General features: G+C 34.0%; 1 protein-coding gene across 1 annotated transcript in view; it reads left to right on the forward strand.

Annotated features, from left to right (window-relative positions):
• Nucleotides 1–21,579, forward strand: part of LOC129217817 (cell adhesion molecule Dscam2-like) — a 234,892-nt gene that overhangs the window by 152,854 nt on the left and 60,459 nt on the right. Inside the window, exon 14 of the mRNA XM_054852155.1 lies at nucleotides 18,418–18,565. Coding sequence (XP_054708130.1) covers nucleotides 18,418–18,565 — 148 coding nt within the window. The remainder of the gene's footprint in view (nucleotides 1–18,417; nucleotides 18,566–21,579) is intronic.

A 21,579-nucleotide genomic window follows, 5' to 3' on the forward strand; every position in this document is an offset into this window, starting at 1 on the left:
AATTCTAATGTGTACACTGTAAAAGTGATTCAGAAACGTTCCTGGAAAATAATGGGCAGCTGATGTGCCCAATTTCTTCCAGTAACATGTCTTGGAAAAACCAGGAACGCTTTCCGCTAAAAGTCAGTAACCTTCCGGAAATTAACCTCGAAACTTTATGAAGAAGTGCGAAATCTGCCCTGTTACAGCCAGTCATGTCTCTGGAACCCTCTAGAAAAATTGAGTAGGTTTAGTGTAATTGATTAGAACCTTCCTAATTTATTAAGAAGGCTCCATAAAAATCAGAGCGACCACGACCAAAGCTATGCAAGAAGGAACCAAGCATGTCTCTTTCCTGCAATTCCTGCCTTGCAAAGCTGTAGCTATACATTGACATTTTCGCTCTCATTGGGAGCTTAGTCAATCTGGTCAGGCCGTAAGCAACCTTAGGCCGATACACTTAATAAACACGCTCATTCAATCTTTAAACTGGTTGCTAAAAATATTTTCCACAACAGTGAAAAGTCGATTCAGGAAACTTTTTTGTGAAGATACTTGTTTTTACGGGGAAATAGGTGAAAACGTGTGAAATCCCGAGACGTTCCACGGAAAAAACCAGTAACATTTCGGAAATTTTTTACAGTGTATAAGACGCTGTATGTTTTCAAAAAATTCCATTTTGCAACACGAAATCAGCTCTATAAAAAAAAAATTATTATGAGAAAATACTTAATTTAGTATGTGAATTTAGATGTATGGAATAGGTGGTTAAAATTTCAAAGCGTAACACAATTTAGATTCTGAGAAAAAGAAACATTTAGTTTTAAAAATACCATTTCGAGATATTGCAATTTAAAGGGGAAAATCATACCTTATCAAAATAAGTTTACATTTTTTTAAAGCTTACTTAAACTTACAAACTTCTTGATCGTGCTCATATTAGAAGTATCATTAAAAAGGTATTAAAATAGTTTCAAAATTTATTCAAATCAAAAAATCGAAATTTTGAAAGTATTTAAGGTATTGACTTAAGTGTAATGTAAGACCCTTAAAGTGTAACAAAGAGATAGAATGGGTAAAGTGAAGTATGACACTTTTTGAGAAAGCGAAGAGGGGACTAAATACGTTTTTAAAAATTCAGAGATTATTTTCGACAGACCTTAATTGAAACTTTTATTTAACGAAATCAGCTTTCAATATATATTTTCTGCAGTCATTTTGGGGACTACTTTACAGATAACAAATAGTTCATCTCTACATAGTATAAAATGAAGTCCCTAAAACGCGTCTGTTTGTTTGAACTCGTAAAACTCGAGAACTACTCGGCCGATTGCGTTAAAATTTTCACAGTTTGTTCCTTTAAGTCCTGAGAAGGTTTGCAGACCAGTTCGAATAAAATTCGATGAATAGTTCTTTTTTTATTCCTATTTACGTCCAATTTTCACATAAATTCTCAAATATGGGGGTGACAAATTACTTGCACATATTAATATTACATAAGGTTAGAAAGGGTAGAATTTTCCGCGTTCTACGCAATTTGTTTCAATGCTCCAACTTTATTACGGCTGGCGTTATTTGCATTTTTAGCTCGAATTTTTTCAGGCTTAGCTGAAATTTAGGCACTACTTTCTTCATTAAATCCACTATAATATTAAAATCTGTTCGCGTCTGTCTGTCTGTCTGTCTGAAGATCTATCTTCTCTAGAACCACTGCGAATCGGGAGTCAAACGACATACCGATCAATTCGAATTTTTCCAAAGAAAACAATAGGACCAATCTCGTAATTGTGCGACTTTAATTAGCAGAGATATTAATTAAAACGTTAATTAACATAACGTTATTCAGGAATTTTTATTTCTTTCCTGTTGCCATTTTGCATATGCGCGAGCAAGTAAAATTCTAATAATTGTTTTAAAAGAGATTTTTTGGCTGCTGTCCAAATCTTAAAACAACGTTTCCATCTAGAATTTCATTTTAAATTAGTTTAAAATTGGTTGCCCTATTCGGACATAGCTTTTATTTTATCGTCTGTCCTATTTTTATTTTTTACATATGAATTACATTATTATAAAGAAACAACTTACATATTTTTTGCATATGAAAGTTGTTTCTTCAGCTATGTTTATTGATCGTAGTGTAAGTTTATCATTCACCGACCTCATATTTTGGTACATTTAGGATGTGCGACAAATTATGTTTATTTTGTTGGACTTTTTCCCGTCACATGGGTGAGTTTTCGAATCGTAATAACTCTATTTTTCCTTCCTGTTTCTATTTTTGAAATATAGTTTGTATCGTTAAAAGAACATGTTAAATTAAGATTGTTTGAATTTCTTTAAGTGAAACAGAGTTGAACAAAAATATTGTTTTTAAGGATTTTAACTAAAGCTTAATTCGAATCTGATGACTTGGTATTAAATTAATGCAATTGGTATTTATTAAGTCTTGGTGCTTTAGTTTCACGTAAGCAACCAAAAAGTATGTGTCATTTTATGTAAAAAGCTGATCGTAATTGTACATACAAATGTTTCAGATATAGTCTATCAGATTTAATTCAGTTTAAAGTGAGCACAGATTATAATTGATAATGTATGTATTTTTTTCTTTTGTGCTAATTGAAAATACGCATAACTTGCATTATTGATAACTATGATTAACTTTAAAGAGATTTTTGCCAAAAATATGCTCTACTGGTGTTTTGCAAACCTTGCATTACGCGTATTTATTTACTTCTTAGCGCTTTAGAAACTGATGTCAGAGTAATGCAAAAACATTAATTGGACATCTCTTTCGTTTTTTACGTAGCCCGTGCAACGCCGGGCACGCAGCTAGTAAATCAATAAAAAGTGAAGGAATTGTCCCACAACTTTCTTTTTTGACGCCATTGGAAAATGCGACCTTTTTTACTCCAGATCTAACTCGACCTATGGTCGAAAAAAAAAGTTTTAATGTCGAAAGGAAAAAAAGTTACAAGCCTTTTTAAATCAAGTTTAAGAAGTCTCATATCCGTTCAAATTGTTAACCATTTTCTTCCTCATTTTCAATTCTTAAACTTATTTTATTTTGTGTTTCCATGGCTACGCTTTTTGAATCCATCTTTCTCGATTGAATTTCTTAAAAGTATTTTAATATTTGTCGTCATTGTTTTTAAGGGAAATTTTACATGATTGCTGAATATACGTCACTTGACACAATTTTTATTTTCAAGGTAGACCGATCGAAGACGGGCAATGCAGCTAGTTATGAATGTTTGAAAAACGAACCACCCGAAATCATTCGAGCATCAAAACCATGATATTGATCTCCGGTATTACCAATAGACACATTTATGTTTACTATAATCAATAGTTAATGTTGCATTTGAAAGAACCGCTAATCATATTCATCCATTATTTTAAACGGCGAACTTTGCGACCGCTCGTTGATGAAAAATTACCACCTCGTTTGAATAAAACGTTAACGATGTTGCTTAATTGAAGCTGGGGAATTGAATGCGCTTGCCGACCTTTAACGTTAAATGTTGGGAAGATTCATTTATCATTTTTCTTAATTATCCATAAAACAGATGTTGGTTAAATCAACTACTGTAAATCATGTATCGTTAAAAAGGCTTCAATTCATCACTTTTTGTTTTCATCTTCGAATTCAAGGAAATGTAATAGAAGCTTTATATCCGCTTTATGACTGACATTTTTAAAGTCTTTTTTAAAGCTTTTATTTATTTGATTATTTTTTTAATTATTTATTTACTGTTTCCTAGAAAGCCTAGGTAATTAGCAAAGCTAAGCCAGTTAGTTTTCACTTTTTATATCATGCTTTTAGCCTTACATATTGAACAAATTCAGCATTATAAATTCATCTTTAAACAATTAATAAATACAGTAAATGAACTGAATTCTTTTAAAATGTAATTCCGCAAAAGTTCAGGGAAAATTTAAATGCATAATATTGCAGTAAAAGTACTAACAAAAAAAAAAAAGCGAACTCTAATAAAAAAGAAAAAACTTATGTTAGTCTTAGCATTTTGCAAATATCTGATTAGTTATTATTAAATTTGGGCGGGGGGAAGGAACTACGATGTCTATTTCAAAGCACAATACTAAAGATAATACTAGTGTAATGATAAAAGAAAAATAGCACTCCATTCCTAGCACGAAAAAATGTAATAAATGAAGAAAAATATAACTACGCTAGCTTTTCAAAGCGTTTTATCAGTATATTCTACACGTTTGACAAGGAATATGATTGGAAAGTTTTGAATTTTTTTAAAAATAAACTACATTTTGTAGTTTTTCTTTTTTTTTCCAGAGTTAAATTCTTTTTTTTCAAATCTTGGTACCGTTTCATATACAGGTATAAATACATGGGTCCAAAAAATTATCAACTTTAAAGTTTAAGTAATTTGAATAGTTGTCATGGATAACTTTTGTCCAATTGCGAACACTTTTATTGTACTCATTCACACATTTCTGGTGTAGTGAGTCCGTGAAACGTTAACTCAAAAATTGAAAGAAAAAATTACATTTTCTGAGTTTTAAAGAATATGAGGAGATAACAAAACCTGCTGGACTTGACAATATTTCCTTCAAACACAGTCGTTTTCATTTTCGCATAGAGTTTTTGAGCAATCACGATTGCTTATTGCTTTCATTTGACTGTTTTGATGTCCTATCATTTTATTTTCCCACCAGCACCCTCTGCAGCATCACCGTCGACCGGCCGCCTCACGATGCTGCTCCTCTAGCGAAAACTGTCTCCAGGTTGCGTCAATATCCTACACTTACACGCATACATACACGCACGTACACACACACACAAAAAAACACATACACACACATACACAAACACATACACACACTCAAACACCATACATACACACACTCAAACACATACATACACACACTCAAACACATACATACACACACGCATACATACAGACACCTACACATACACACACATTGGCGTTCCTATCATTTTATTTTCCCACCGCCAACCTCCGCACAATCAGCGTCGACCGGCTCCTCAGGATGCTTCTCCTATAGCGAAAGCCGTCTCTAGGTTGCATCCATGTCCTACACACACGCGCATACATACACAACTACACACGCACACGCACACACGCACATACACCTACACACACATACACCTACACACACGCATACATACACACACATACACACAACTACCCACACACTCATGCCTGCACACAGACACAAACACATATGCCTACACACACATACACATCCCTCCACACACATACAAACACTCATACACACAACTACCCACACACTCATACCTGCACACAGACACAAACACACATGCCTACACACACATACACATACCCCACTGTACACAAACACACATACCCCTCCACACACACATAAACACACACGCCTACATACACACACACTCGTGATTGCGAAAAACATAATTTGAATTCAAGAGGTCAAAATTCAAATTAATTTTTTTTTTCATTATTTAATTCTTATTTATGTTTCAAAAAAAATGATTTTAAAATTTAAAAAACAGGAAGTGTTTGAAGGAAATCTTTTTCATTTATGCTTCGAAGAAATATTCCTTGCAAACAGCATTTCTTAGCACAAACATACCTTTCCTTTCGGTTTAGTTCTCTGGTTTTCCTGTCTTTATAAATTAATTTTAAACATATAATGCCTAAAATACTTTCATCATCACAGCAGTCTCACTATTACACTGAAGGAAGAGAAAAACAATAAACATTCATTACATATTTTTAAAATGTATTTTTCAAGAAAACCTCTGAATAGAGTATGAGTTACATACTTGTTAAACATTGAAGAAAAATAGCAGTAGCATAGCAGAGTTGGGCAATTTTAAATGTATGGACAATTAAAGATTAACAATTGAATTATCGGTAAACGTAACCACAACAACTAACAATTGATCAATTGTAATTGTGAAAAATTACAATTAACAATTGAATAATTGTTAATTGTAGTTTACTACAGTTAACAATTAATTAATAGTTAATTGCAGTTTGCTGCAGTTAACAGATAATTAATTGTTACTTGTAGTTTACTACAGTTAACAATTAATTAATTGTTAATTGCAGTTTGCTGCAGTTAACAAATAATTAATTGTTACTTGTAGTTTACTACGATTAACAATTGTCAATTGTTTTGTGAATTTTAATTTCAAAACCAGTAATTAAAAAAATTACTGGTTTTGTATAATATACTGCATTGTATAATATATTGACAGGTCTACCTGGAACGTGAACGCTGGACGGGTACCATATTACTATCTATTTAAATACACATGTACCAACAAATAAAGGATCAATGCACAAGAATAAATTTATTAAGAGCAATAAATTATTTACTGCAACATATGAATTTTCTCAAACACTCTTATGGCTCCAGCAAAATTTCCTCAGAAAAGGTATATTTCAATTAAAAATTCAAAAATATTTTTTTCCGCACAAACATTTACGTGTGGAAAAAGCTTGCCAACACGAGACTAGTTCACTTGTTGAGCGAGCAATCAGCACTGAACGAAAATACGAAGCCGAATAATACTTTTGGACTTCGTACCCTGCGCTGAACCTATCGATACGTAAAGTTAATTGTTAGTTTTATTGTTTCATAAAACAATTAAAAAAATTAATTGCAATTATTTTAATTGTAAGAAACGATTAACGTATATTATTCCAATTAAATTAATTGCAAAGTGCAACTAATAGTTAAATTGCAATTAATTTAATTGCAATTAATTTAACTGCAATTATTTTAATTGTAAGAAACGATTAACGTATATTAATCCAATTAAATTAATTGCAAAGTGCAACTAATAGTTAAATTGCAATTAATTTAATTGCAATTAATTTAACTGCAATTAATTTAATTGCAATTACTTTTTCAATCAATTAACAAGGCAATTGAAAAAATAATTGATTAATGCCTAACACTGTAGCATAGTTATTGGAAACATAAACGTGAAATTGGAAATCTAAAATTGTAAATATGTAGAAATGTCAAATAATGCTGATAAATCAGAAAGGGAAAAGAGCCAAACAACTATTAAATGTTGCTCTGATAAAATTAGACAATTTGCTTGAAAAAGCAGTTTGAGTCTTCAGTGAATAATAACCAATTTTGGATCATTCTAATTCAAACGTGTAGATTCACGCTTGGCATTTTATTTAAAACTACGGGGCTCTGCACCCTGCTCGTTTACGCTCACCGACCCCCGAAGATTGTTTCGCAATCTTATTTGATTCGTAAAGATTTAAATCGTCAGTTAGAAAGAAACAGATTATAAACGCATTATGAGCTCCCTTTGAAGCAAAAAGCACCCCTTCTCCGGGTTTCAAAATACAGTATACTCCCGATTATCCGTAAGCGGATTATTCGGTTTGCGGATTATCCGTGCATCATTTCGGAATCACACCTTTTTAAAGCTTCTTTCATGCTCTAAAATCAAGGTAATACGAAGCGTACCCTACTATCCATGCACAGAGGTCAAATCGGATACGTGCCCTACCTTCATGTGCTCTATTGTTGCATTGTCCATTAGGGGCCATCCAAGAGTCATTGGATGAAGAATCATCTTCAATTTTCGAAGATAATATCAATAACATCATTGAGGAAGTTAAAGAAATCGAAGGTTTCGAATCAGTTGACGCTGAAAATGTCGAAGAGTGGTTTAAAAGCGACGAATGTGAATCAGGATTTTAATGTCTAACTGACGGAAATATCATTGAACTTGTTACTGAATCAAACGCAAGTGATGATACCGAAAACGAAGATGAATAACGTGAAGAAAATACAATTTCACATTCTACTGCTCTACAATCTGTGGAACATTTATTGGATTACATGAGTGAAAGAAGTTACGATTACGGAGAATTAATTGCAGTAAGAAAAATTCGTACGGATATACGCAACAATTTAAACAAACAAAGAAAGCAAAAATGTATCACCGAATTTTTTAAGCAATAAATTACGAAGAAAAAATCCTGGTTTGTGTGAGTAAAATATATATATTATTTAGTTCTTTCTAATTTCCCCTTAAATAGTTACCCTGCATATTCCTTAAATGATTTTTCGGATTATCCGTGTTTTTCGATTATCCGTGCTACGCCGCCCGGTGATTAGCACGGATAATCGGGAGTATACTGTAACTTGTACAAACTAGCAGAGCCGTAAGGGCTAAGGGGCTCCTAAGCATTGCAAAAATGCAGCTTCGTAGGTTTGAAAAGTCGCTTTCATATTCGTGGTCTCTAGTAATATATTTTGCGCTTTAGCTCGGGGCTTGAATTGAGTTGAGCCTAAGATTTTTCGTTAAAATCGAAACCCTTAAACTTTGTGAATAAGAAAGAAAAAACAAGCGAATTGAAAAGACGTAACTATGGCAACGCCAAATAAAACATCAACAATTTTAATAGCGATGAGATTATTCGAACTTGATTTCTAACGTCTTGTTACTTTTTTACCTTTAGAGATAGAAGGTTAGTTTTCCGACCATAGGTCGCGTTACATCTGGAGTAAAAAAAAGCCGATCTTTCCAGTGGTGTCAAAAGGAAAACTGTGGGTCAATTACTTCGCATTTTACTGATAGATTTAATGAAAAAAGTAGTGCCTAAATTTTAGCTAAGCCTAAAAAAAGTTCGAGCCAAAAACGCAAATAACTCCCGCCTTATTTAAGCTAGAGCATAGAAACAAATTGCGTAGATCGCAAAACATTCTACCATTTCCAACGATATATAATATTAATATGTGCAAGTAATTTTTCACAACTTTAATATGCAATAATAGGCAATTTAAGCGAAATTTGAGCTTAAATATTTAATTATAAAAAAACTAATTCGAATATTAAAAAATAAAACCCCAGGTGCAAATCCCCGGAGCTCGAAAAAATTTTGTACAAAATTTCAAGGCTGTAGGTGCTATGGGGTCGCCTGGACGCAGGCCCGCCACAGACTTCCTTCCAGAATTTCTTTGAAACCTTACTTTTATTTACTACTAGCTGCGTTGCCCGGCTTTGCCCGGTCTATTTTGAAAACAAAAATTGTGTCAAGTGATGTATATTCAACAATCATGCATAAATAAAAGAAAAAAAAATCATCATGCAAAATTTCCCCTCCAAACAATGACGACAGATATTTAAACACTTTTAAGAAATTAAAATAAAATGAGAAAGATGGATTTAAAAAGCGTAACCATGGAAACACAAAATAAAATAAGTTTCAGAATTGAAAATGAGAAAGATGCAAATAATAGATTCAAAAATCGTTACCGTGGAAACGCAAAATAAAATGGTTAAAAACTTGAATAGAGAACAGATTTTTGAACTTCATTTAATTCGCTTGTAACTTTTCTTCTAATGGAGATAGAGGGTTAAACTTCCGACCATAGGTCGAGTTAGATCTGGAGTAAAAAAGGTAGCTCTTTTCAATGGTGTCAAAAACAAAACTGTAGAGCAATTCCTTCACTTTTTATTGATAAATTTAATGAAGAAAGTAGTGCCTAAATTTCAGCTAAGAATAAACAAATTCGAGCTAAAAACGTCAATAACTCCCGCCGCAATTAAGTTAGAGCGTTGGAACAAATCGCGTAGAACGCGGAAAATTCTTCCCTTTCCAACGATATATAATATTACTAATTGCGAGTAATTTTTCACCCCCATATTCGGGAATTTATGTGAAAATTGGGCCTAAATTGGAATAAAAAAAGAACTATTCATCGAATTGTTTTCGAACTGGTCTGCAAACCTTCTCAGGACTTAAAGGAACAAATTGTGAAAATTTCAGCGAAATCGGCCGGGTAGTTCTCGAGTTTAGCGAGTTCAAACACACAGACGCTTTTTGGGGACTTCATTTTATACTATGTAGAGATAAAGAGAAAAACACGCGAACTCTTTTATTCGTCTTAACTACCCAAACTGCATAGATAAAATCTAAAGCCATTTACCTTTAATAAACTAATTAATTAATTGGACCATATATAATTAATTTTGTACGTTTATGCGTTTTTGGAATTATATCAGATCGTAAGTTAAAAGCAGTTTTTATTTATTCTTGTAGCACACAAATGTTAAGTCATATGTACAAAATAGTGCCTACGTACCGGTGCATATGATGCTGATTGGTCAAAATATGTCCAATAGTATTAATGCTTATTAAGGAGGTCGATTGACCTCTTTCAATAGGAGCTTAGGACTACAAAACAGAGCCGTAACCAGGAGAGGACAAAACTTTCCTCTCCTAAGAAGCATTAGTCATATGTCAAATCACCAATCCGAGTTTGTTAATATGTCTAAACCGGTAATGCAGGGTGTCCGAAAAGTCCTTGACACATTAAAGAAATTCATAGAAAACCAACAAATTGTCGTATGAATTTGCGGTTTGCACCATAATGCTTCACAGGTTCAAGAGATTTTATGACATCGGAAAAAAAAAGAAAAGAAAATGAAAAGGGGAAAAAAAGAAGAAGAAAAAAGGCATTTCGCAGCTATGGTGTCAGTATATGCTATGCTTGTAATTCTTTGTTTAGTAATTTTCATTCCTTTTTGCGTTTTCCTATGTCAACAAAAACGATTTAAAAGTTACTAAAAACGCAAAAGGAATGAAAATTACTAAACGAAGAATTACAAGCACAGTGTATACTGATACCCTGGCTGCGAAATGCCTTTTTTCTTCTTTTTCCCCCTTTTCATTTTTTTTTTTTTTTTTTTTTTTCCGATGTCATAAAAACTCTTGAACCTGTGAAGTCTTATAGTGCAAACCGCAAATTCATACGAGAATGGGGTCGTTTCCAAAATTTTAAAAGTATTTTTTTCGGAAAGAGCATGCTTAAAAACATAGAATCTGACCATTTTTTAAATAATTTCTTTAAGTTTAATGTTTTAAAAAAATTACTTAAATCGGTGCTGTTTCATCGCTTAACGCTTCTGCTGATGACATCACACATGATGAAATGCCATTCCGTGTTGCCATTCACATTCCAAAATATTTAATTCGCATCTTTACTCACGCGTATTGGCAACGATATGGTTAATAGCAAGCGTAGAGTGCAATTTTGATTCGTTGCTTGGTTATCATAATGTGGAAACGCATACAAAGATGCGGCAAAGTGCATCATGTGTGACGTCATAAAGACTACGCCTTGTTTGAAAAATCGGACATTTAAAAAAAATAATTAAAAAAACTGCTGGGAAAAATGAAAGTATTTTCTGGGTCCATGTTATTTTTTTGCTTATTCTATCCATTCCAGTGACTAAAAGTAGTACTTTTGACTGAAGGAAGCCACCCCATTTGTTGGTTTTCTATGATTTTTTATAAATGTGTCAAGGACTTTTCGGTCACCCTGTATTATGAACCCATCAGAAGAAGAAAGTTCGGTTCGCGCTACTCTTCAAAATTCTTATTTGACTTCCGTATATCTATCATATTGATACATAGATATTTGTTTTCGAAACTTATGTTTGCTATTTGTTACTATATAAACTGCTTCATAAAGTCTATAAAATACAGTCGGACCTCCATATATCGAAGTAGCAAATTTCCAGTAAAAAATTCGATATATAGAAACGATCTTATTTTATCGTACAAATCTCCTAAATCACTAAAATTAAAGCTACTTTTCGTGTATAAAACCCAATTTCTAATTTGTACGAGCAACGGATTAAATGAAAGTTGAAAAATAAAAAATTAACAGAAATTACATTTTTGCGCCGTCATACATCTTCATTCTTCTGCAATTAACTTGATTCGTAACATTAGGAGGGTATCGTTTTGACAGTGTAATCGAGATAAAAGTAAAAAATCAATCGACTTCATCTGAATGATTTTTACTGAAGCTAAAAAACTAGGAATGATAATCAACAGACAAAAGGGATAACTTGAAACTGATTTTACAGTGTTACTGCTTACAACCTAGATTTGAAATAAACTTGAGGGAGTTTAAGAACTCCAGACCGGAGCAACGACCTAGCTACACAGCCCTCAATCCCTGATTCCTTATGAGTTTCGTAGCAACCTTTAGTGAACATAATTTTCTCCCCTAATTTTCATTTTTCACGAGACAAACAGTCTGAAGTGGGAACAAAAATCTACGAATGTATCGAAAAAATTTTCGATATATAGAGATTTTTTCGATATATAGAATCAATTTTTCTATGTAATGAACATAGAAATTTTCTGAAATTTCGATATATAGAAAATTTCGATATGTGGAAGTTCGATATATGGAGGTTCGACTGTATAACAAATAAATAAGTAATCCTTAGCGAATGAAGTAAAGCACTTAAACAGATTGCAGAATTTAAAGCAACTACGCAGTATTAAAGTTTAGACTTTTTCTTCGTATGGAAAATCTTCAAATTCCATGGAGATACTTCGTAGACAAAAAGCTCGGTGCTATTCATTTGTAGTTCTTACCTATGTCCATTAGAAGATTGGTTTATTTCTTATGCATAGTTTATACTGATGGAGCAAAAGCATTTTTTCAACTATAGCATCTAACACAGGTTACTTATGCCATTTTTCTGCAATTTTTTTACAGGGAGCATTTTGCTATTCAACTTTGTTTAGTTTTTCCTTCGTCATAGTAGTTTTTTTTCTGTTATAATAACTCCTGAGGGAATTACATCAAAACCTGTTTTTTCTTGAATTGTCTTCTCCAAAATTTTTTAGTCTCATGTTTCCTGGCTTGAAGTCTTTGCATTTATTTTGCAAATCGAATCCCATATAAATGCTGATTTGACTAGGGAATTTGCTTCACTCAAAATAACTTTCTGTGCATTGGAACATGAAAATATTTTTTTTTTATTTCTCTAGTGTGTGTGTGTGTGACGCTTCCATATTAGGATACTAGTATTTAGTAATTTATACCGGTGAAATAAGCGATCTCGGCTCCAATTGGTTTCTGTGGCCCACCGAGGAAACCGTAAATTTTTACAGTAACATTTTATTTTTAAGGTAATAGTTACTGGCAACAAGGATGCCAGTAACAATTACCGTAAATTTTCAGGAAAATTTTTAACAGTATATAATACAAATTTTTCCTACACACGCTTCTTTTGCATCGAAAAAGATGTTCCTTGTAATCCTGAAACACGTATCCGCAATGTTGAGAAATTTATGCATTTTAAACTTTTCATTGTCTTTAACATTAAAAGGATTATTTAAAATGATTAGATCCTGAAGCTAATAGGAGGAAGAAAAAGACGGTCATTTCTACAAAAGCATTCTTGCTAAGGGCAAATAGGATCGCTTAGTTCTCCACGACCTTCTTTTTCATATTGCGAAAGATAAAAGGAAAATATTTTTTGTTAATTTGAAAATTAAATTCAGAGAAAAAAAAGGTAAATTAAATTTCAAAAATTATAATGTTCAGTGAATTTGAATTCATTAGCGTTTTTACTTTTTTGAATTCAGATGAATATGACGCTAATGATTTTAAAAAGTTACTTGAATGAAAATTTAGCCATTTTTAGCATTAATGCTCCTGTTTAATTGCATTCCATCTCCTCGGATGCTTCCTCTACTGCGATTAAATTACAAATCGTATTTTTAAAAAAATCTGCCACTCCTCCAAAGAAAGAAGGAACGGCATTCTTCAGTTCACTTCGGAGATTGTATAGTTGAATTAAAAGCAGAAAAAAATGGCGAGAATTTGAAGAGACGTTACAGGAAAATATGCATCCAAGAATTTCTTAATAAACCTCTCTTTTTTTTTAAATTTAATTCGAGCACATGAGACAAGAATATTTTTCGGTTAGGGAACTTTAATTAGGAAAAATAAAAATAACAAAACTTCTCGGAATGCATCTGATGCTGTTTCATTTTAAACTCGACCATTTTCATTTCATTGCGTGAGGTCTTCCTTTTTTAAAATAAGGCTATAAATGTGGTCTTAAAAAATGTTTTTGGATAAAGGAGGTTGGAGAAATTTTAAGAGTGGCTGTTTTTGCATATTTTTAGTATTTGTAATGCCTTTTGAAAAGTGAAGTTCAGGAAATTTTAATATTCGTAGCGTTTTTGAAAAATGTTTCTTGCATTAGTGTTCCCGTCTTTGTGTATTGAAAATTTCTTTTAATCCGTTATGTTGATAAAAACGCAACATGTTTGTTTTAATTAAGGCCGGTTGATAATTTTCATAAAACTGGTGTGTAAAAAATATCCTAACAAATCCCACGCTCGCGACAAGTTTCCAGTTTCTGCATAAATTGAAAATTACAGTTAATTTCCTTTTGTTAAGTTGGGTTTCGGCGAAGAGAAATATATTTTCAAACCCAGTTATAGATTTACCATGTCGAGTTGTGAGGGGGCCCTCTGGGCATAAGAGCTCCAATAGAGATCCAAAACTATACATCAAAAAAACATTTGTGCTTGACAAAGGTGCCTCCTAAAATGTGTTGCGACGGGTCCCTAAATGTGTAAAGTCGCTACTGATCAAACTCAGATTTCATTATAATAACACAAGCTAAAAATATTTATCTCACACATATAGTCTCATTTCTAGAAATACTTCTTTAACAGGGAATTCGGTTCGTTATGTTGTCGCTTATATGTTACAACATAAGGCAGGCAGGCAGGCAGAAAAAGTTACTGATCTGGGCGTCTTAATAAATCAGAATTTAAAGTTTAGCCAACACAGTGCAGCATTAGTAACAAAGCCAATAAGATGCTTGGGTTTATCAATAGATCTATTTCAAACAAATCTTTTGGAGTATGGATTTCAGTTTTGTTCTCCTTAAGAAAGATATTAATATATTGGAAAGGGTTCAAAGGCGGGCTACAAGGCTAATAAATGGACTTTCTCATTTAGACTATGATTCCAGGCTTAGAAGGCTAAAAATGTACAGTCTTGAGCAAATAAGAGACCGAGGGGACATGATTCAGTTGTGTAAATTTATTAAAATGAAACATGTTACGGGGCTGAAGTTAAGCACTGAAAACAGGACAAGGGGTCATTGTTTTAAGCTATTTAAATCTCAGGCTAACAAGGATATTAGGAAAAATTATTATTTTAGCAGGGTAGTGGAACCTTGGAACAGCTTACCGGAAGAGGTGGTAATGAGCAAGGGAGTAGATAGTTTTTAGAGGGCCATTGATCTTCACTGGGGATTGTAAATTAACGAGGACCAATCTAGTTGGGCCGAGAGCCTGATGCTGGACGTCACTTTTGTATTTGTATTTGCATGTTAGCTCCTGAGTCTCCATATCCGCTTGTGAGGTGGATGGTATGGTGTAAGGTGTAAGTATGAGAAGTAATTCTTAAAATTAGCAATACTAATTTTTTTGTCTTTGAGGAGAAATTACCTTCATAGGATTTCTTCAAGTGGTTTTACTCAAAAAATTCTTTTTTTATTACACGCTTTTCCATCTTCTGTAGTTTCAGCGTCCCTACTCTTCCTGCATTTTTTAGGTGAATTTTAATTTCAACAAATTTTTGGCAAGTGCACACAATTATTGCTTTGTTATGCATTTTTGAACAGTTAGTAGCATCGGACAAATATTTCAAAACAGTTGATGATCTAGATCTAGAGCATATACTGAGACAAACTGGTAAAGCAAAGCAAAGACAGTCATCATCAATGGAATTTCAAATGATAGATATTACTTCTAGATCTTTCGTAAGAATCATGCAAAAATATTTTTTTATTTAATTGTAAGTTAGTCAGTTCAGTAAGTTTAATTAAATAAAATTGCTGATTATTTTTAGTTTGTTCATGCTTAAAAGAACCTGCTTGTTTGTGTTGAAATTTTTGGACATCTTCTTTTATCTGATATCTATCACATCGCGTAACTAATTTAAGGTAGGCGAACACTCTAATTTGTGAAAAAAAAGAATCGATTTTGAGAAATGTAGAGAACCCTAGTGTTCTTTCTAAATCCGCAATTGTTTTTTAAATCGACGAGTTATTGAGAAAACTAGAAGAAATTTACTTAACTAAATCCACTGCTCATAACTGAAATTTACGTTTTCTTTCTTGATTTTTTTCATAAACACGTTTTCAAGTTTTTATTTACGCCAACAGCTCTAGCGAAAAAAGTATTAACTTTAAACATTTGAAACTTTACAAACATGGTGATTGAACAAATTACTGTGATATAAACCTCGAAAAGTTACTGTACATGCGAAATGTGGTTTTGAAATAATGATCAACTAAACTTAGGGGGAGAAAGCACATTTTTCGGGGGAAATTTTCAAAATTTCACCCATAAAACCGGTTTTTAGTTAATTCTTTTGAAATTGGAGGTCATATCACTCACTGGTGTCTCACAAAGAGGTAGACACAAAAATGTTTTTAAATTATGAAAAAATGAAGGCATTGGAAGGGTTAAGAAAATGGTAGTTTTTTGCTAAAAATACGGTTTTTTTTCAACGAGCTGATATGTGCATCACATGACTTCCTTTTACTCCAATTTAATGTCATTTTTCCATTATTGGCAATTTTAATGTAATTCAATAGTTTACTCTCTAAATATCACCACCAGTGGCCAAATTAAAACCAGATTTCAAAAAAAAAAAAAAAATGCCAAATTTGTTGCCAAGTTGGCAACAAAACTTGGCGACCAAAAGACTGCCGATATATCGCCAAGTATCCGCCGAATTATAACACCACTTGAGTTTACATCGAAATCAACAATGATTTAACCCCAAAAAGGGACAAAAGATTCCTTTAGAAACACCCGAATGCAACCAAAAGGGGAAGTGCACAACTAGACCACACTACTTCTTAGTACTAGACCAAATCTACGTACTAAGTTTTGACCTTCTAGGACTTACCGTTCTTGAGTTATGCGACATACATACGCATATAAGCACATACATACGTACATACAGATGTCACGAGAAAATTCGTTGTAATTAACTCGGCAATCGTCATTTTGGATATTTTGCGTGTCTATACGTTCTTAGGCACATATCCACGTGTGGTCGGGTTGAAAAAAAACTCAATATTCATTTGGGGATGCATAAAATGGAAATTAAGGTCGATTTTTGAGTGAAAATTTTTTCGCAAATAAAAAAAATCACCAAATTTGTCGCCAAGTTGGCGACAAAAAGACTGGCGATATATCGCCAAGTGTCCGCCAAATTATAACACCACTTGAGTATACATCGAAATTAACAATGATTTCCCCCCAAAAAGGGGCAAAAGACTCCTTAAAAACACCCGAAAGCAACCAAAAGGGGAGGTGGGAGGTGCACAACTAGACCCCACTAGGAGTCTGCGAACCAAATTTCAACTTTCTAGGACATACCGTTCTTGAGTTATGCGAAATACATACGCACATACATACATATATACGTACATACGGACGTCATGAGAAAAGTCGTTGTAATGAACTCGGGGAAAGTCAAAACGGATATTTCGAATGTTTATACATTCTTAGGCACTTATCCACGTGTGATCGGGTTGAAAAAAAAACTCAACATTTATTCGGGGATCAGCAATATGGAAATTAAGGCCGATTTTTGAGTGAAATTTTTTTCGCGAATACAATATTTACTTTTTTGTAAAAGGAAGTAAAAAAACCTATCAAAAAGATATTTTTTTTACAAGTAAACAGTCAAAATGTGTTATTTATGTCATGTTCAATAATCGTATTAAGTATCAGAAAGGTGAAATGAATATTGATGAAAAAAATATATATACAGTCGGACCTCTATATATCGAAGTAGCAAATTTCCGGAAAAAAATTCGATATATAGAAATTTCGATACATAGAAACGATCTTATTTTATCCTAAAAATCTCCTACAACATTAAAATTAAAGCTAATTTTCGTGTATAAAACCTAATTTCTAATTTATACGAGCATCGGATTAAATGAAAGTTAATAATTAAAAAAAATAACAGAAATTGCATTTTTGCGCCTTCATACATCTTCATTCTTCGGCAATTCAGCTTGATCCGCAACATGAGGGGATTTTCAATTTGACAAATCGAGAGAAAAGTAAAAAATTAATCTACTTAACTTGATTGATTTTTACTGCAGCTAAAACGACTAGGAACGATATTTAATAGACAAAAGGGATGACTTGAAACTGATTTTACAATGTTAATGGTTACAACTAAGATATTTGAAATAAACTTGAGGGAATTTAAGAACTCTAGAACGAAACAACGACCTATCTACACACCCGTCAACCCCAGATTCCTTATGAGTTTTGTAGCAACCTTTAGTGAACATAATTTTCTCCCCTAACCTTTATTTTTCATGAGACAAACAGTCTAAAGAGGGAAAAAAATCTACGAATGTCTCGAAAAAAAAATCGATCTATAGAGATTTTTTCGATATATAGAAACAATTTTTCTATGCAATGAACATAGAAATTTGCTGGGATTTCGATATGTAGAAAATTTCGATATGTGGAAGTTCGATATATGGAGGTTCGACTGTATTTAGGGTGTTCGCGCCTTAAACTGTTTTTTTTTCTTCCCCAGCTCCGCCCCGGTTCGAATCTAAGTTCGTCAGCCATACCATTCCGAAGGGCAAAGACGCGGAACTGCACTGCGAGGCTTCCGGAGAGCTGCCGATCCAGATTCAGTGGGAGAAAGACAAACAGCCCCTGGACATAAAGAGCACTAAAAGGTTCGTCTCACCTTCAATTCAAACATTTTACTCTATGGAAGTGGAAGTCCGACTCTGTTGTCCAAGTTTATCATCAACTTGCCCAACGGCCCAGCGATGTCCGTGCATAGAGCATAGAAAGCGTCACTTGCGAAGAGATTGAAGAAGTCGTAAACTACATAGAACAAAAAAAAGAAGAAGAAAAATTAATTTAAATTTTGACCTCTTGAATTCAAATTATGTTCTTCGCAATCATGAGTGTGTGTGTGTGTGTGTATGTAAGCATGTGTGTTTATGTGTGTGGGGGGTATGTGTGTTTGAGTGTAGGGGGTATGTGTATGTGTGTGTAGGCATGTGTGTTTGTGTCTGTGTGCAGGTATGAGTATGTGGGTATTTGTGTGTATGAGTATTTGTGTGTGGTGGGAAATGTGTATGTGTGTAGGCATATGTGGGCATATGTGTTTGTGTCTGTGTGCAGGCATGAGTGTGAGTGTGTGGGTAGTTGTGTGTAGGTGTGTGTATGTGTAGGTGTTTGTATGTATGTGTAGGTGTCTGTATGTATGCGTGTGTGTGTATGTATGAGTTTGAGTGTGTGTATGTGTTTGTGTGTCCGTGTGTGTGTGTGTGTGTGTGTGTGTAGGTGTGTATGTATGCGAGTGTGTGTAGCATATTTATGCAACTTGGAGACGGTTTTCGCTAGAGGAGCAGCATCGTGAGGAGCCGGTCGACGGTGATGCTGCAGAGGGTGCTGGCGGAAAAATAAAATGATAGCGCATCAAAACTGTCAAGTGAGAACAATAAGCAATCGTGATTGCTCAAAAAAAACATCTTCTCCCTCCTTAAGAATAAAGAATTCAATTTAAATGTGCTTTACAAACAGAGCAAAATTAAAATCAACAAAGTAAAAATCCCTTTCAATAAAAGTAATTTATTATCAAATTAAAGTAAGTGCAGTGGTTCCGAAGATTACAGTCTACATACATGGTGCGATCCAAAAGTAATGATCCTTATTTTATTCTGACGCATGCACACCCTGCAGCTCGTTCCGCTTGACTACAACGGTGGTGGGGGTTGTTGGCTTTACAGTGCAATGCAAGTCAGTTGCCTCCCAGCTTTCGGAGCGGCACCATCGGCCTTAACAGTAATACGGTGATTCGTGACACGGCGATACGAAAAATTGGTCAAAGCAACGCAAAGAGATGAAATTATGCTTCCGGTTTCCTTCCCGAACGTTCGCAATGCTTTAACAGTCGCTTGGGACTGAGTGTCTGTCTATTCACAAGTAGAAAAATCGCGCGAATTCTTTCGTAAAGGGCCGTGGTAGCCCGATCGGTAGAGTGTCGGATTCGGGGCCGGAGGGTCCTGGGTTCGAACCTCGATGTCGAAGACCCACCGTCGTCATTAAAGGGGACTGGGCGACGTTAAATATGCTCGTGGTCTGAATGTCCTCCAAGTGAAACGATACCTCCGGGGGTGCTAGCACCAGGTAGCTATTAGATCCTGGTCTATTTCTAAATTCTCATTAACTGTTCGATCCGGTGATGGTGCTGCCATCTATCGGTATAAAAAAATAATGGAGGCAAGGCACTTAGTATGCAGTCCTCGACATAAATACAGTTGTAGTCAGTTGTGACTCTGAATAGGAATAGTTCTTTCGTAAGGTCAGGAAATGGTGACTGTGTGTGTGACGAAACCATGTCTTCGACTCCATCGAAGACATCCAAGCACGTGTCAAGGCAGCCCTTGCACATACCTCGAAACAGGACTTAAGGGTTGCCTTTGAATCCTGGAAAAGCCGTCTGCAGAATTACATTGTTGCAGGAGGTACAGTTGGCTCTCTGTTTAACGACGCTCTATTTAACGACTTTCTCTATTTAACGACGGCTTTTCACGGTCCCAGATGGTCCACTATAGTGTTAAAAGCATTCTATTTAAGGACGCTTTCTACTGAAAGACGATTTTTTGTGGTCCCTTGAAAGTCGTTAAACATAGAGCCGACTGTACCAATTTTTAAGACTATTAGGCAGTTGTGCCGATCAACTCAATAAATCTGTCTTTTTAAACGAAGGTTCATTACGTTTGGGTCGCACCATGTATAAGCAAAAGTACAAAATCCTCTCTCTATCCCGTTATAATATTAATATTATAGATTAATGGTTGAAGAGCAATCCAAAATTATCCTAAATTAAGGGTTGAAGAGCAATGAATTTCAAATATTCAGGCAAACAAGCAAGTAATTTAGTTATTCTCTAGATATTAACTGACAAAGATAACCGAATGGGCCCTTCGGAATTTCTCATGAAACAGCGGCAAAGAAAGCTTTGCAGAAAAATATTATCTTCCCTGTTTTGTCAAGATCTCATCATAATGCCCTACTGTAAAAGAAAAAAATCGGTAGCATTTTGCTTCGAATTGACGTCAAAACTACTCTCAAACTGTCATCGTTTGCGTAATTTCTATCGGGATACGGTTTGAGGGAGGAATTATGAGTAGTATTACCATGCTAATAACTGTATACCTCCCATCCTCTTGTCATGCACAAAATCAACAATCTTTTGATTGGTTTGCATGTTTTATTTTATTTGTAGTTTTGAACTCTTATTTTTTGTGTTATCGTTTAATGTGAATGTTTCTTACATCAACACAACATTTCTTGTCGAGCTTGGAAATTAAACTTATCATATTCAAATAGGAGTTTTTCCGACACCAACTCAAGCATTTGTTCTCGAGTTCGGAAAATGAATTTACTATACAAAGCTTGGTATTTCCAACGCCAACTCAAGCATTTGTTCTCGAGCTTGGAAATTAAACTTATCATATTCAAATAGGATTTTTTTTTCCAAAAGCAACTCAAGCATTTTTCTCGAGTTCGGAAATTGAACTCACAATACAAAAACTGTGAGTGTTTCCGATACCAACTCGAGAAGTTTTCCTTGAGTTCGAAAATTAAACTTATCATATTCAAATAGGAGTTTTCCGATACCAACTCAAGCATTTTTTCTCGAGTTCGGAAATTGAACTCCCCATACAAAAAC

The sequence above is a fragment of the Uloborus diversus genome, chromosome 2 (genome assembly GCF_026930045.1).
Source record: "Uloborus diversus isolate 005 chromosome 2, Udiv.v.3.1, whole genome shotgun sequence".
Classification (NCBI taxonomy): domain Eukaryota; kingdom Metazoa; phylum Arthropoda; class Arachnida; order Araneae; family Uloboridae; genus Uloborus; species Uloborus diversus.